A 15,633-nucleotide genomic window follows, 5' to 3' on the forward strand; every position below is an offset into this window, starting at 1 on the left:
GTAATTCATTGACAAAGAGGAAGTCTCATTTAACCTTTTGTGCATATTTTGATACCTAGGAATTAACCCCTACTCGCCACAACTATTTTTCAGCATCCCATCGAGTTGGCTGGTTGGCAAGTGGACTCATCCCTGGTTTCGGGCTGACAGGGAGCACCAGGCTCTCCTGGCACCCTCGCCCACTCACAGACGGTGTTTTCAAAGCAGCTTTGGGTCTGTTTTGGAGCAGAACCGTGCCAGCCCGGCTGCTCCCCACGCAGGAGCCTTCCCAGTAAGGGAGGTATCAGGCTGCTGAAAAGACTGGCTGTTCTGGCGGGGGTTCCGGCAAAAAGTGGTATAAAGGAGCCTTTAATAAAGCACAGAGCTGAGCTACACAGGGTTTTGCTAGCTAGGTGCCTGCCACCAGGATCTCTGCGACCCTTCGGCAGGCCGGATACAACAGGGCAGAAACAGCCCTTCAAGCCTCCTCTATCCACCAAGCCACGGCTCTCCAGCCAGTCCCAATTAACTCACGCTAATTAGCAGAAGCCACGTGTCCCAGAGCAGTGTTACCCTTCCCAGCCCAAGAAAAAAAGAAAGTTCTGTTTTGCAAAGGAGAAGGTCAACTCATCCTCTGCCCAGGCCCTCCCTCCAGCAGCTGAACCCTTAATCTACCACTGGCAGCAAATGACTTGGGGTATGTTTCTAAAGAAACAGCCACTTGTAGCCGAAGGGGAGAGGGTGTGCATTCCCCGGGACAGGCAAGTGGCATTTGCAGAGCCACACACACAGCCCGCCACCCTCCTGCCCAGCGGGGACCCGTCCTGTGCCAGCCATGGCTCTGCCATCAGGGCTGCTCCAAAACCATAACGCACCCGCCGTTAAGCTACAAAGGAACAAAAAAAACCCAAAACCAAACCAACACCACCACAACAACAAACAAACAAAAAGAAACACCTCCAAAAAAGAAAAAAACCAAACACCCACACGAACACCACACAACAAAAGACACACAACCTTACCTTTTCAAAAGGTAGTGCTCACGCTATTGTTTTTTCCTCCCAATGCCGTTATTTATTTAATAAGAGCTCAGCGGTGGGTGTGATTCCCCGGCACCGCTGCGCAGATGGCAGGATGCTGCGGGAGGCAGGCACTGGCAGCCCGTCCTACGGCAACATCACCATCCACAGCTCCTCGGACACGGGAAGCAAACACGTACTGTACCAAGGTCAGGCTGCAGCAGTTAATCCAGTAGTTTTGCATACATGAATAATACCCACGATGCAGGCTGTCACAGATTAGTGTTTCTGATGCAGTGGATCTCAGAGGCAAAAGGACCTGTTATCTTCCTCCCAGTGGAAGCAGGTCAGCAGATTCCCTTCCTTGCCAATAGCTAAAACCAAGAGTTTAGTACAAAGATAAGCACAGTACTGAGAAATCACCCAAAATGGATTCAAGACCAACTCTAAGATGCTATGATGCTCCAAACCACTACCTGGGTCTTTCAGAAGCTGCCCTGGTGATAGAAGCCCCCTTCCCTTCCTCTCCTTTGCAATGAGAAGTTGTGAGCTTTCTTCCATGCCTGGAGCCAGGGAGGGGAGGCCAGGCCAGGCTTCAAGCCCTCGCACCGCCTCCTTGCCCAGACACCACGCTTGGGGGGCAGGAGCATGTAAAACCAAACAGCAAGTGCTTGCACTAGAAGAAAGCAATCTCATTATCAGAGCTAATGAAAGCAAACCACAATTATTATGTAAACAGCACCAAATCATTAGCAGATGCTATCAAAGCCATTTTTCCCCCCACCAAGACGAAAAGCATACAGTTCTATGGCACCTTCAGCTCCATCTCCGAACCGAGCCAAAACTCAGGAGGAAGCCTGTTTGTTTTCCTCCAGTCCAACCCAAACCAGTGGCACCACCGCTTTGGCCTCTGATCTGTACACTGGCCACTTGCTCCCGGTGCCTCTGCCCTGGCAGGGGGACATTGTCACTGATGTATTGACACCCATCCTGCACCCTGTGCTCCACAACCTGCCAGCCACCACACTTTAGAAACCCAAAGGTTGGCAGGTGGGAAAAAACAACAACAAAAAAATCTGCCCCATACTACGCAAAGAAAAGGTAAAGTCTTCCCGAGTGACCACACATCTGGTAAGGGAATTGCTCTCCATCAGACTTACAACTGTGCTGGTTTCTTTGATTACATAAATGCCGTGTCCTCCCATGGGAATGAGACAAGGAAAGCCAGGGAGCGTGCAGGAGGTTACTTTTTCCCCTCTTATTGCTATTATGCAAAGTCCCTTCCTATCACAAATTTCTTTCCAATAGCACCCAGTGGAGCTGGGTGAAGCTGCTTGCTCTTTCATCTTCCTGAGGACAAAGTTACCTTTAAAACAAACAAGCAAGCTCCCTTGTATAGGGGATACTGCCAGCCAGTTGACTATAAAGACACTCCAACAAGATCCTCATGTTTGTAGAAGCAAAAAGCTGCATTTTAGCCCAGTAAAAATCCTGGTTCCTCCTTTACGTTCCATGAACGCTGAATCAAAACAGGCTCTGCTCTTCAAAAAGAGGAGAGTACAAAGCAAAAAGTTTGCATTAAAACCCATGTAATCTTTTTAAAACACCGTTATTAGAACCTGTAGCACCAGCCAAGAATGATTTATCACCTCCTGTCATCGCAGCCTGCAACACAGAGCTTTTTATACTGAAGTGTCAATGCTACCCAGCTAAAGCCCCAGCTCATAATTTCTTAAAGCTGGCCCTCCGCTGCCTGCAAATCCCCAAAACCCCGAGGATTTGGGGGTCCAGGGCACTGCTGCTCCTCCATCAGAGATGCTGCGAGGGGACCGGCCACACCGGGCAATGTGACCCATCTCCAGCACAGGTCCTCTGGAGCCACACAGCATCACAGTGCTTCGATGTGGGAGGATATTGTATGTCAACATAGGTAAACAATTCACTGATGGTTATTTCGGCTTCCTTCAAAAGGAAAGCCAACAGGCTATAAAGGTTTTAACTACTTTTCCCAATGTGAGCACACCCCTTCGAGGGACGTACCACAAGGTGCCTGGTTTTCACAAGGCGAGCGGTCAGAGCCCTCTGAAAACCAGACACCCTGACATTTGGGGTTTTCCTGTGAAGCTGTCACTCTAACACACCCCAAATCACCAGTAATTTCTAGAATAGCACTACAAACCACAAGAGGTTAAACTGAATGCACATTACTTAAACTAACCTAAGTGTGACCCCTGGAAGGGAACAGCTATTGGATGTTGTGGTTCTGTAGAAACTCAATTACCAAAGCCAATTTCCTATAAGCATTTAAAAAAAAAAAAAGAAAAAAAAGAAAGGCAGCAACAATGCTGACAATGTGTAAGGGCCACATATTTTCACCTCCTGAAAGCTGCAGCCTCGCCTGTATAAGAGCAGTTCCTATTCCCACAAAAATGTTGAAACATATTTTAAACATTTTGTCATTGTTTGCTCCCATCTGAATTTGCTTAAAATCCAGACAATTCTCAGCTTCTAAACTGGAAACACTAAGAGAAATACTCTTTCAAAATCTTTTGTACATGGTCAGCAGAGAGAAGCTGCCCTGAGCCTTTCCTACACCAAAACCAGGAGTGGGAAGTCCCTCACACAGAACTCACACATGTCCAAGTCCATCAACCACCAACTGCAGAAACCACAGAATATACAAGTAGAATGACTGCAAACAAACTTTTTTTTTCCTAAAAGATGAACAACAACAAAAAGTATTCGTAAGAGCGCTTTTTTTTTTTTTGGGGGTGGGGAGGGCAAGAGGAGAAATGAGGTGATACTTGGGAAAGAGGCACTACAATTCTAATTTCACATTAAAATCAATATCAGGCAGCCCTTAAAAAAGGCTGATCTCACCCAGTACATACCCCTCTGTGCACTTTCTAAGCATCATCTCCACCACACTTTGCCCCTGAGGTGATGCTTCTGGGGACCACCAGCCCTTCCCCATCCCATCCCATCCCATCCCACCCTTCTTGCCATGCGGATACGAGACATGCTGGACCACAAGGCACAAATCAGTGGGGAAGATGCCTGCACCAGCCTTGGCTGTTTGCAAACAGGAAAGCCATCCTAAGAAAACCATCATAGCCACAGCATCACTGGGGCAAAGCCTGGTGACATCCCATATGGCTGCCACCAGCCCCATGCACATATAGCCTCTGATACCTCTTCCCAGCACACTGCTTTTATCCAAGGGCCTTTCCCGGACCAGAAGTTTGCAAACAAGAAGAAAATCCCTCAGAACAAACATGGTGCTTCAGCTGCAGCCTCCACAGGGCTGCACGGCCAAAGAAAAATACAGACGGCCAAAAAATCTCTGCTAGAAGGGCAAAATAGTTTCATGAAACACTAAGGAAAAGCCTTTAACAAACCAGGAAGCAGGGTTACAACAAAGTCATTCTCTTCTAATTAAAATGCTTGGCAATTAAAAAAAAAATACAAGCAGTAGCTTTCTTCCTGGAATGCACAAACCCCAGCTGACAGTACAAACTGCCCCTTCCAGGGCACTGGAGCTGTTTGCCGCAGGGCATCTTGGACCACACAAGGTAATTTAGGGAGCAAAGGGGAAATTTAAGAGTTTTCCTGGGCCCTTGCATTGCTTAGCAATGGGAGAAGGAAGTTATCTTCATAATCTCAAAAGAAAGAGAAAGCCGGAGGAATTTGAGGAATGTGAGGAGGTTATTGCCCTGGAGACGGGGCTGGCAGCTCTCAGCCCAGGCCGCCGGGGAGGAGACACACACCCTGACCCCTCAGCTAACAAGAATGTCCTTGCCCAAAAAAAAAAAAGGCAATTAATCAGGTCCCAGAGGGTCACTACTCTTCTGGAAGGAGGTGAAGGATGGGATAGTGCTGCCCAAACCTGCGAAGGAGATGCGAAGGATTGAGCCCGTACAACTCAACAATAGGTACCTCCATAGCACTCCTCTGCTTATCAGGGGAACACCTAAGGGAATGGAGGTGAGAACAAGTCTGACACCTCTCAAGAAGCACTGGCATTCCTCCTCCATCCACACAGACTCTGGGGTGCCCCCAGGGCTGGCAACCCATTGCACATCACCATGATGGTGGAGTCTGCACGAGCCAACACCACAGTGCAGGCTGAGAGGACGGACACCACAATCCCATATAACCTGGAACTCTTCCAGTCTCCTGACAAAGGTCCCAGCCTTGCTGGCCAGATGCCACCTGCATATCCAAGACAGAAGATGCTTGTGTGGGACCTTGTCCCATCAGAGCCATCTCACACCTCCTGCTCCCATGCAGCTGTGATGCTTCAGCCTGAACTTCATGGGTCCACCAGTACCAAGGATAAATACCACAGCTGAAGGGAGAGGCAGAGATCCGAGGCAAACCCAGCGCCTCGCTGCCACGCTGGCCTTGCTCTGGTGCCATTTCAGTGAGAATAAAAAGCCTGTTGACATATGAAAGCCACAGAAAATCTCCCTGAAACTACAAAACAGTACTGAAAACATTGTGCAGCTCTGGCCTTCTGCACAATGTACACACTTCAATTCAGCCTTTTAGAAAACAGCTACATGTCTAAGGAAACATCTGATAATTAAGGCAATTTTAACAATAGATAATAATTTGACTATGAATTGCATGGAATGTAATGACTGCTTATTCTGGCAGAAAAAACAGAACTTTCTATGAAGTGTCTGCCAAGGAAAATGATACTCCCACTCAGCCCGGACCACTGCAAGCAGTTGCTGCTAACCACATGCTTCACGCTGCCGGCTGCTAAGACACGGCGCGCTGCTGCAGTCCAACAAAACCCCGCGCTGCAGATTTACAGGGAGAAAGCAGAGTCCCAGGCAAGCAGTGGCCAGAGCCGTCAGTCAGTCCGGAGCCACCGCCAGGTCTCACCAACATTCACCAAGCCACCAGTGCCGGCCACCCGGCTGCTCGATGATGCTCTGTGGGTGACTTGTACCCTGCCAGCTCCCCCCCCCGCTGTTTCCAGTTGCTAAATGACATTAGAAGCAGCTAAAAATACTTCAAGCGATTCTCCCATTTACTTTTCCATGTCAGCACTTGCGTTTGCCACAAGGATGTTCTCTGACAGTCACTTCCCCACCCGCGGGTGGTCAGCCACCCTGGCCACCAAGGACCACTGTCTTCGCTGGACAAGAGCCACTGCAAACAGCTGCAGCTGGTGGCCAGGTATCTACACACCTTGAAACAGCTGGCGAGGAGTACCAGGCATTATCTGGTACTTCTCATATCCCCAAAATCCCAGGAGCTGTCTTGTGCAAACGGACTGCAACAGGCTCAGCAGTGCCAGACAATACAAGTAACACAGACCTGGACGAGATCCAGAAACCATTTCTCAGTTGGAACAGGATGCACGAAAGAGCAGCACTTGAAAAACTGAGAAAGCATTTGCTGAAGTTTATATGTAAACCAGCAGTGCCAACAAGGCAGCCTTCCCAACCAACCAAGGCGGCACACCTGGGTGATGCATTGGTGACGGCACCCAGCTGGCAACCATCAACATGACTGAGATGAGTGAGCAGCAGGACATCACGGCACACAAAGTTACTTTGGGCAAAATCTCATTAGTCCAAAATCAAGGGCCAAGTGATTTCCCCTGTCATGGTGAAATAATCATTCTTCATAGCTCCTGACAAATAAATGTAGCTATTGGTTTAAATACAGAAAGATTACAGCAAGCATCTTTACTAAGACTCAACACAGAGTGCTTGCACCCAGCTCCCTGCAAAGGCTCCAGGCTCGCTCTGTGCTCCCCAACAGGGCATCTTTCCCTCAAGCCTGTCCCCATGCCACCACAAAATCAGGAGAGCAGTGCCAGTCAGGTATATACACTTCGGCAGGAAATTCACAGGTTAATTGATAATGCTTTCCGCAAACAGGCAAGTTTGGGTTTCCCCCCTGCCTTTTGAATCCAGGAAAAGAAACATCTATTTCTTCCAATTAGCAGGAAAAGGGAAGGAATTTCCATCCATTTAACACCTGAGGGCAAGAAGGAGCCTCTTGAAAGAAACGTTGGGGTATTTTGTTTTTAAATCACAGCCACCTACTGTGGGTCTCCACATGCAACCGACACTCGATCACTTTGCATTTCCTTCTGCAGCCACACCAGGCCCACCAGCGTAAGTGGCCCCTGCAGATGGTCACTCCCAGGGAGTCCTGCTCCATCACCACCACAGCCCCGAGACACCTGGGGGTTCAATAAGGAACAACACTTCCCAGGTAGCTTTTGAACCAAGTGAGTTGCCACAGGCTGTAGCACTGAGACCTTCCCCAGATGTGCCCTTTCCTTAGGAAACTTTTAAAGTAATCTTAAAGCCAGTTACAGGCTGGTGCTCTTCCCAAACCACCTACTATCTAGGCATTATCAAGAGTCAAGTTTCACAAACGCTCTACATCAGCTCTACGCAAGCACTGATCTCTCCAGCAACAGCAGCAAGATTGCATCTCAGCATTGCCATGTGCTTTGCAACATTTACATCACAGGGCTATAGGTGCAGAAGCTATTAGAGATCACTCAAATACAAGGCAGTACCGAAGGACTACAACTTACAAACGGCTTCTACTCTTCTACAGGAGCAGTATCTCTTTACACCTCTAACACCAAGTTAACATAAAAGTACAAGCAACACATTAGATACCTCTTACCAAGCAAGCAATGAGTTGATCAGCTGCACACTTTTCAGAAATGCTTATGTACTTCAGCAAGGTATCATCGCCCATTTATGCATACTCTAATTAGGTCCTAAACTTGTCCAAAACAAATATTATATTGAACTCTTGGGTAATTATGGACAAGGATCAGCCTTTTAAAATGTAACTGAAATAGCAGTGATACAGATAAAAAGATTGCTGGAATAGGCATTTCCTTGAAAGAGAAAAAAAAAAAAAGTTGGACACATCTAGTGCTCCAGAAGAACATAAATGTGGCAAAAAAATCCACATGAGATGCTGCTAATCCCCCAAACGGCCCCCATGTCCATCCAGCGAGGGTGAGCTTCACTTGCTGCCACACAGCCGGTGCAGGGGCACAGCTGCCCACGCTGCCGCGCTGCTTCCCTCGACAACGCATTTTGTACGATCATTAATCCCTGCTCGGTCAGCAAGGAAGTCACTACACTTACAGAAACTGATTTACCACAGCTTTCAGGACACCTTTTTGGAAAGGTGCTCAGAAGGTTATGTCTGTGCACTAACCTAAAGCAATTCTGTAAGAGAGCGGGAGAAAAAAGCACAATCCACCAAACTGGTACAAAAATCCTAAGAAGACCTTGATGGACTTCAAACCTGAGTTCACATCAGTAATAACCACATTTCCATCATCATCAAAGCCTGCTGAACCCTCTGGCAAGCAGAGAGGTACTACCAAGCAGAAATCACCAGTTGCTACCATCACCCCAGTGGGATACTCTTCCAAACACACAGCTCTTTCCCACACACGTTTATCTCGTTCCCACTGATTAGCCAGGCTCCCAGGCAACTGCCTTCCCAATTCACTTACCCAGCTGAAGGACAACACTCCGCTATCACCTGAAACACCAACTGAAATCAAAGGTTTGGCAAGTGACTCATGTTTTGAGACACAATACACACCACAGACTTTTCACCCTGGTGTCAGACTTCAGCCTCCAGCATTATCACGGGTGGCATTTCCCACCCAGCTCACAGCACACTGTTCTCTGTGTTGACCCTGCAAAGCCATGGGCAGGTGAAGCAGCGCACACTCAGAAAGTTAAAAACCAGGAGTGGGACAAGCGGTTCCCCATCTGCATACACCAACTGAGCAGCACAAGAGGGGATCCAGAGCCTACAAATAGTGACACACACAGCAAAACCACGTGCCAGGGGAATGTGAAACTGCAGTAGGTGTAGCACCCCACTCCAGGTTTAATTTTAAGTGCAGTCACACTTGGGGTACACCACACTTTAAAGCTAAACACAGGGCATCTCCTTTAAAGACTGCCACCATCCTCTACGAAACACCCTGCAGAGCAGGATAACTTTTAAAACATAAGTTTGCAAGACCTGTTGCTTTCCAAGCGAGGCCAGACAGACTCCCCGCGCCCCTGGAACAGCAACATAACCCAGCCAGTATTTTCAGCGTGTCATTGCGGAAAGCCCTCCTTTTGTCAAATAATCTTACCTTGCTCATCACATTTCTCTGACCCCTCATTTCAAAAGCACAGGGTCAAACCAACAACTGCTTTTAAGTCTCAAATGGAAGCCCTGTCATCATGACCTACTCCCAAGATCCTCTAAAGCCCACCAAGTCATTTTGAACAACAATATAAGAAGTAAGGACTGGGTCAAACCTTCCAGACAAGCGAGGAATCCTGCTCACATCCTGATCCTACACTGAGGAGGGCTGGACTCAAATCAAATCCAAGCCTATTTATTAGAGACCATTTTACGAAGCAGGGAGGGTAAAGAGGAGAGAGTATTTTAACTGCAACCAGTCAGACGTTTCTCATTAAAATATTTCTTGGAGAAGTAAACGGACCGGCAATTTTATTCAAACAGATGTAGGCTAAGCGTATATCATTAGTCTGACCATATAAAAGCACAACCGACTGAAATCATTTTAGTTTTGTCAGTGAGAAGGATAATGTATGCATATCTGGAGGGCACACCAACGGTAAAGATTACCCCCAGCTTCTATCTTAGCCGTCTAAAGGTATTTACTTGGGGTCTGTCTGTGTTGTGACAGTGTCCTAGACTGAAATGAATGCCTCTAACACTCCACATTTTTGAGCCATTCAGTCATGCATTTTTGTTATTGTTGAAAGTAGTGCAAAATTGCAGTGCATGAGCTCGAGTCCTTGGTGGTCTCCGAGGATTCCAGCTAAAAAGGCACTTCCTTTGTTCCGCGGAGAATGCGGTCCAGTAGGTCATTCAGAAGGGGAAATAAAAGCAGCGGCCCTGGGAGGGAGATGAAGGATGAAACAAAAAGAATAAAATGTTTTGGGTGTGAGTACATTAGCTACCATTTCCTACTGCTGCCGGCTGTGAGCACTCCGGTCCCCTGGATGCACAAGTACCTCCGGACGAAGGTGGAGAGAAGAAAGAAAGAAAAGAAAAAAAAAAAAAGAACAGATAAACCATTTCTCTGTCCCCTCGCCAGCAGGCCGCCGGGAGAGCGGCACCTGGGGCGGGACGGGGCCGTCCGCCGCCGGGGCGAAAGGCAGCCCAAGGGCAGGCAGCGCCCGCTCCGCCGCCGCGCAAACCGCCGGGGAGCGGAGCCGGCAACAGGCGCGGTCCCGCCCGCTACCACGGCACGGCGGGGCCGAGCGCGCCGGGCTCCGCGCTACCGCGCCAGGATAAGCACGGAGCCGCGGGGAGGAGAACCGAGCCGAGTGCCGGGAGCCCAGCCGGGCAGCGCGCCCCGCTCCGCGCCGTGCCCCGCGCTGCGGGGGGAGCCGCGCCGGGGAGAGCCGGGCGCGCACCCGGGACCCCGCCGGCCCGGGCCGAGCACGGACAAAGGCGGCGGCGACGACCGCGACTCACCGCTGATCTCGTGGCTGGGCGCTTCGCTCTGGCTGAAGCCCTTGGCGGCGTAGAGCCTCCGCACTTCAGAGCAACTTTTGGCGCGGGGCTCGGCGGCCAGCAGCAGCGGCAGGCTGAGGGCGGCTAAAGTGCAGAGGAGGGGCGGCAGGCAGCCGCGCCGCCGCGGCATGGTGCGGGCGGGCAGGGGCCGCCGGGGCCGGGCGAGAACGCCCCGAGGCCGGAGCCGGCCCTCCGCCGAGCCTGCCCCGCCGCGCCGCGCAGGAGCCGCGCCCGCCGCCGTGCACCCCGCTCCGCTGCGGCTCCGCTCCGCTGGCCCGGCGTGCGGCGGCGCTCTGCAAACTTGGCCCGGCAGGAAGCACATGGGGTGGTGAAGGAGGAGGAGGAGGGAGGCGGGGAGGGCGTCAGCCAAGCAGGATCGCGCAGGGCCGGGACAAGCCTCTGCAGCCCCCGCGAAAATCGGGAGCTGGGATCCGCCCGCCCAGCGAGGCGGAGCGGAGGCCGGGGCTGCCCGCCCCCTCCGCCGCCTGCCTGGCCCCAAGCGGGCGCCCCTTCCTCGGGACGCGCCCCGCTGTGTCCGCCGCCTGCGGGGAGCTCGACCCGGGACCGCCGCCCCAGGTTCTGCCCGCAGCCATGTCCCCGCCAGCTCGGGGACTCCGAGCTCTCCGCCTCCCTGCAAGGCTGGCCCCAGCCTGGAGCCGGGTCTGAGCATCCCCAGTCCGTGGGGAGTTCCCACCTGGCATCCAGGCTCCCATCCATCCCCCGCTCTGAAGTGCCCCACAAGGGAAAGAGAAATTCCCTAGCAGGGGTTGGAAAGGGCTGGGTTGGCTGTTCTTCCTTAGCTGGAGCTGTGGATTGTTCAGCTCTGCTCCAGGTGTAATAGGTTCACTGAGCTGATTAATTTTGACGTTGCTGTGACAGGTTTGAACTATGTGCATGAAAGACTCGTCAAAACTGTTTTTTACACTGATTTTCTGTTTCCAAGAGTTCGGCAAGGCCTCAGGAATACAGACACCAAAATGCTCCAGCCACCTTTCCTCCCTCAAACCTTGGCCCAGCACACATACACATGCATAAATGTACACAAGCCACGCTAAAACCTTGAACCAGGGATTTCAGCCCAACAATTACTACTTGCTTTTGTTTACTGAAAATCACAGAAACGGTACTACAAGAATGACAGGCGCTGTCAGAATTTCATGGAGCTGTAATGTCACTTAAAGGGTCTGCTTAAGGAGACTTTGTTCCCTGTCTGGCATGGTGAGGTCTCAGTGTCCATGTCCCAGCGTGTGGATACTGTGCTGGCAGCTCTGTCCTGCTGCAGCATCTGTATGTCTGTGCCCGGTGCCTTGTCTTGGCATGGTGTAATTTGCCCCATTATGGTGTAATGGCCTGGCGACAGCACTGTTTAAATACATGTGCAGTGGTTTACATTCAATATGCTCCTTTATTATACTCATTTCTCTCATTGCTGCATTGGGGAAGGACAGACTGAAACAAAAGCAAAGGAAGTTGCCAGCTTTACCCCCTTGCTCTCAAGCTTTTGTCAGCGAAACGCCGGGTGGGTTGAGAGGAAAAGACCCTCTATTCATTTCCCTGTCGAGAGAGTGCTGACAGCAAAGCATGGCCACACTGCCCCACCAAGCACTTCTCATGGGAACAAGAGGTTCGTTCAGCTCTGAGCGTTCCAGGGGCGATGCCAGCAGCTCACCACAGCCCTAGGGCAGCACAGGCTGCTGCAGCCCAGGAATTACACCAAAAGCAACAGAAAGTGCTGTCTGTTACCGCAACCCAGCCTGGGCCAGCGCAATGGAGAGGTTCCTGCTGCGGCAGGGCTTCCCCTCCAGCAGGGCGCAGGGAGCATCCCCCGCCTGCACGGGAAATGGGCCAAGGCATGCCAGGGGGCACAGCTGGAATCTGCTTCATCATGGTTTAAAGAGTCTCCCGGGGCAAATCCAGCCACCCTGCTGGAAAGGGGTGGAGGGATCTCAGCCACCCTGCCATCCGCTGGGGCCACTCACACCGAGCTGGTGAGACAAGCCAGGCCAGAAGTTCTCATGAAGTTATAAAGTGTCCTGAGAGAGAATAATCCTCTAGGATCTGGCCCTGCAATGTATGACTGAGTTTTGGTTTTCAAAGCACTACCTCACCCTCCCAGCCTTTATTTGAAGAGACAATGTGAATTTTAAAGAGAACTCAGCAGGGAGCACTGCATTTTTTATTCCAAAGTGAGAGAGAAAACGAGAGTGAGAAAGTCTGTGGGGTTAGAGACAGCTTGCCATTTGTTGTTTCTCATAATCCCATACCTCGGCAGGATTTAAGAAACGTCCTGAAAAAACACGGAGGGTTTTGTCGAATACTTGATCAAGTAGTTAAATCAAAGGCTGCAGCAAGACAATGGGACTGCCTGAAATTTTTCATGAAAAACTTTTTTTCTAAAGGAATGGGAAAGCAGCCTCTCTCAAAATGGAAATTTGCCTCTGAGTTTTTCCCCTTATCCAATGTTTTCTCCAATGTGACAGAACCTCCCCAGCCCCCTCACCCAAAACTGCTTCAGCAGTTCCCCTTTCCCACTTGTCTCCCTTTCCCGGGGGAAAAAAAAAAATGGAGAAAAGCAGATGGGAAAACTTGTGGTTTAGTTTTAAACAGACATTGAAGCTCTCTTTCAGGGCAAAAACTTCTGACTTCCAACCTCCCCCCAAATTCTCCTCTCTCCCCATTAGTTATTTCTGTCCCCAGAGTCAGTGTCTCTTCTCCAGCCCTAGAAGATACGTGGAGGCCTGCCCTGGTGGCACGGGATGGTCCTGGATGTTGGGGCTGGTGTCCCCATCTCGTCTCCCTGCACAGGGAGCTGAGCCCATGCTGCCTGCAGGGCTTTTGGACCTGTCTCAGCTCTGCCCACTCACAAAGTCACCTGTGAGCCTCCTCTGCTACTTGGGGGGAACCCCAATATATCCCACTGGTGTGTGCACCCCTGGTCTGGGCAGAGCTGGCTGTGGTGGGGACCAGCTGGTGCAGCTGTCACTGTCCCTGGTGCAGGAGACAAGGTGACATCACCCGCATTGCATCTGCACCCAGTCTCTTCCAGCATATGCCACGGGCCTTGCACAACTTGGCATTTCAAATTTCCGTCATCTCATTCCGTGGAAAAGTTGCAGCCCGCCAGCTTGTTGGAGAGAAGGAGAGATAGGAAAGGAGAAACAAGAGGAGACCCAGCCTGCTCCCCTGTGCTGCCTCTCCTCTTCAGCACAGGCTATGCTGCTCCTGCCTGAGCCTTCATCCACGTGATGAAGTTGCATCGGTTTAATTAAAACCACTTTGAATCTGCTCTAGAGAAGTGGGCACAAACCCTTCATGGGGGTGCGGTTGAATCAGTATAAATCTTACCAGTATCAACCAAGTCCATGCTGGTGATGTATCAGCTTACACTAAAAATCAATAAAAGTAATTCCCACCTGTGTGGGATTTGCTGGATTGATTTGAACTTCAGGTTGGTGCGAGCAGGGCATTCCTCTTGCACCGACAAATTCTGGCAGCAGCGAGGAACGCCAAGCCCAGCAGTGGTACTGATTACATCCAAAAATCCCACTGGGGTCCTACAATGGCTTAAGCTTTTGGTTCAGTTTAATTCTGGTACTGGCCAGAGTTCTGCTGCAGCCCTGTGGTGTTTCCGGTCATCTATCAGGGAATTTACTGGGGGGTTGTACTCAGATAAAGATTTCAGATGTAGCCCTTTAGGAAAACCTGGCTGAATGCAATCCTTGGGCTGGCTATCATTAAGGATGATTAAATCCTACACTCTGGCGGGAAAGCCTGGGCCACAAGGAGTTTAGAAAGTGTTGAAAGGGAACTGGACAGGCATGTCTTCCCAGCTACAGCTCATCAGCAGGAGACGGCTCATTGTAAACCCGAACCAGGCGCCTTCACTCTCCTGCGGCAGAGCGGTCGGGCTGGAGCGAAGAAGGCTCAAGTGGTAACAGTTTCCTTTGATAAAACCCCAAATGCCACAAATTGGGTTGTGTTTGATCCAGAGCATCTGTCACAAGGATGGGGGGATTCTGCTAGTTGCAAAATGTTGCTCTGAATCTGGGTTTTGGATGTCAACGGCTTGATATTTCAAGCCAAGTAGATCCGGTGTTTCAGCATGGGCTGATGTCTCCATTTATTTTTATCACTTATTTTTATCCTAGGGCTCCTTCAGCGTGTCCAGCAAACAGAAACCTCCCACAGCAACTGCACGGCTCTGGGATAAGGGGGGTTCTGCAAGAAGGGGCAATGCTGGCTGGGCTCTGTCGCAACAGGGTGCGAGGTGCTGAGCACACTTCTCAAAGCAATCTGAACTGATGGAAAAGCGCTAAGAGCACAGGAGGGAACAGGCTAAGGGCAAAGGCAAGAGGATGGGCATGCAATGAAGCTGCTGCAAAGGTTTCACTCAGCCTCCTGTATCTGAACTGGCTTGCAATGCAAGGGGCTTCGTGTGCAGAGCTCAAGACCATCTCCATTTTAGGGAATGCAAATGCTTGTCTCTCCCCCAACGGGACAAGAAGTTGTCCCAGCTCTGTCCCCGGACAGCACAGGAAGGAGACTTGGGGACACACAGCTTTGAAGGGCAGAGGAATGCACTCACTTTCACAGATTTTCATGCCTGTACTTCCCAGCTCTCCCAGAAATGACTGTGTGGCAGATGGCTCTGACGTGTAGCACACTCACACCCAGCAGATAAAAATATTCTCCAACAGATTCCCAGCAAGCAAACGTCAGTCACCATCATTTCAGAGCTGGCCACGGCTTCCTCTCCTCCCCGCTGCCCCACCACAGGGACACAGGGAACGTCCCTGGGCTGCGTCTCCCCAGTGGCTGCCACATGGCTCACCGGACTGATGCTGGAAGCTGGGCTGGCAACCTGGATCCTCGCCGGCTCATCCACATCCCTTCCCACAGTCCAGCATCCCCACGGATGTATCCCTGTCCTCCCTGCCCCGGGTGGTTGTGCATCCTGTGCTGGTGTTGGCTTCCCGATGCAGCTGGCTGCTGCTGAGGAGGCTGGGTGGCAGGATGGGACCCTGCGGGGACCCTGCGTCTGCCCCACACAGGCCTTTCTCGGTGTGAATTACAG

The 15,633-nt window shown here is 50.9% G+C and overlaps 1 protein-coding gene across 1 annotated transcript in view; it reads right to left on the reverse strand.

Annotated features, from left to right (window-relative positions):
- Positions 1 to 10,910, reverse strand: part of GPC4 (glypican 4) — a 67,621-nt gene extending 56,711 nt beyond the window's left edge. Inside the window, exon 1 of the mRNA XM_065846383.2 lies at positions 10,521 to 10,910. Within this exon, the coding sequence (XP_065702455.1) occupies positions 10,521 to 10,881 (361 nt within the window). The 5' untranslated portion in view covers positions 10,882 to 10,910. The remainder of the gene's footprint in view (positions 1 to 10,520) is intronic.
- Between the last annotated feature and the right edge of the window lie 4,723 nt (positions 10,911 to 15,633).

The sequence above is a fragment of the Patagioenas fasciata genome, chromosome 11 (assembly GCF_037038585.1).
Source record: "Patagioenas fasciata isolate bPatFas1 chromosome 11, bPatFas1.hap1, whole genome shotgun sequence".
NCBI classification, from domain to species: Eukaryota; Metazoa; Chordata; class Aves; order Columbiformes; family Columbidae; genus Patagioenas; species Patagioenas fasciata.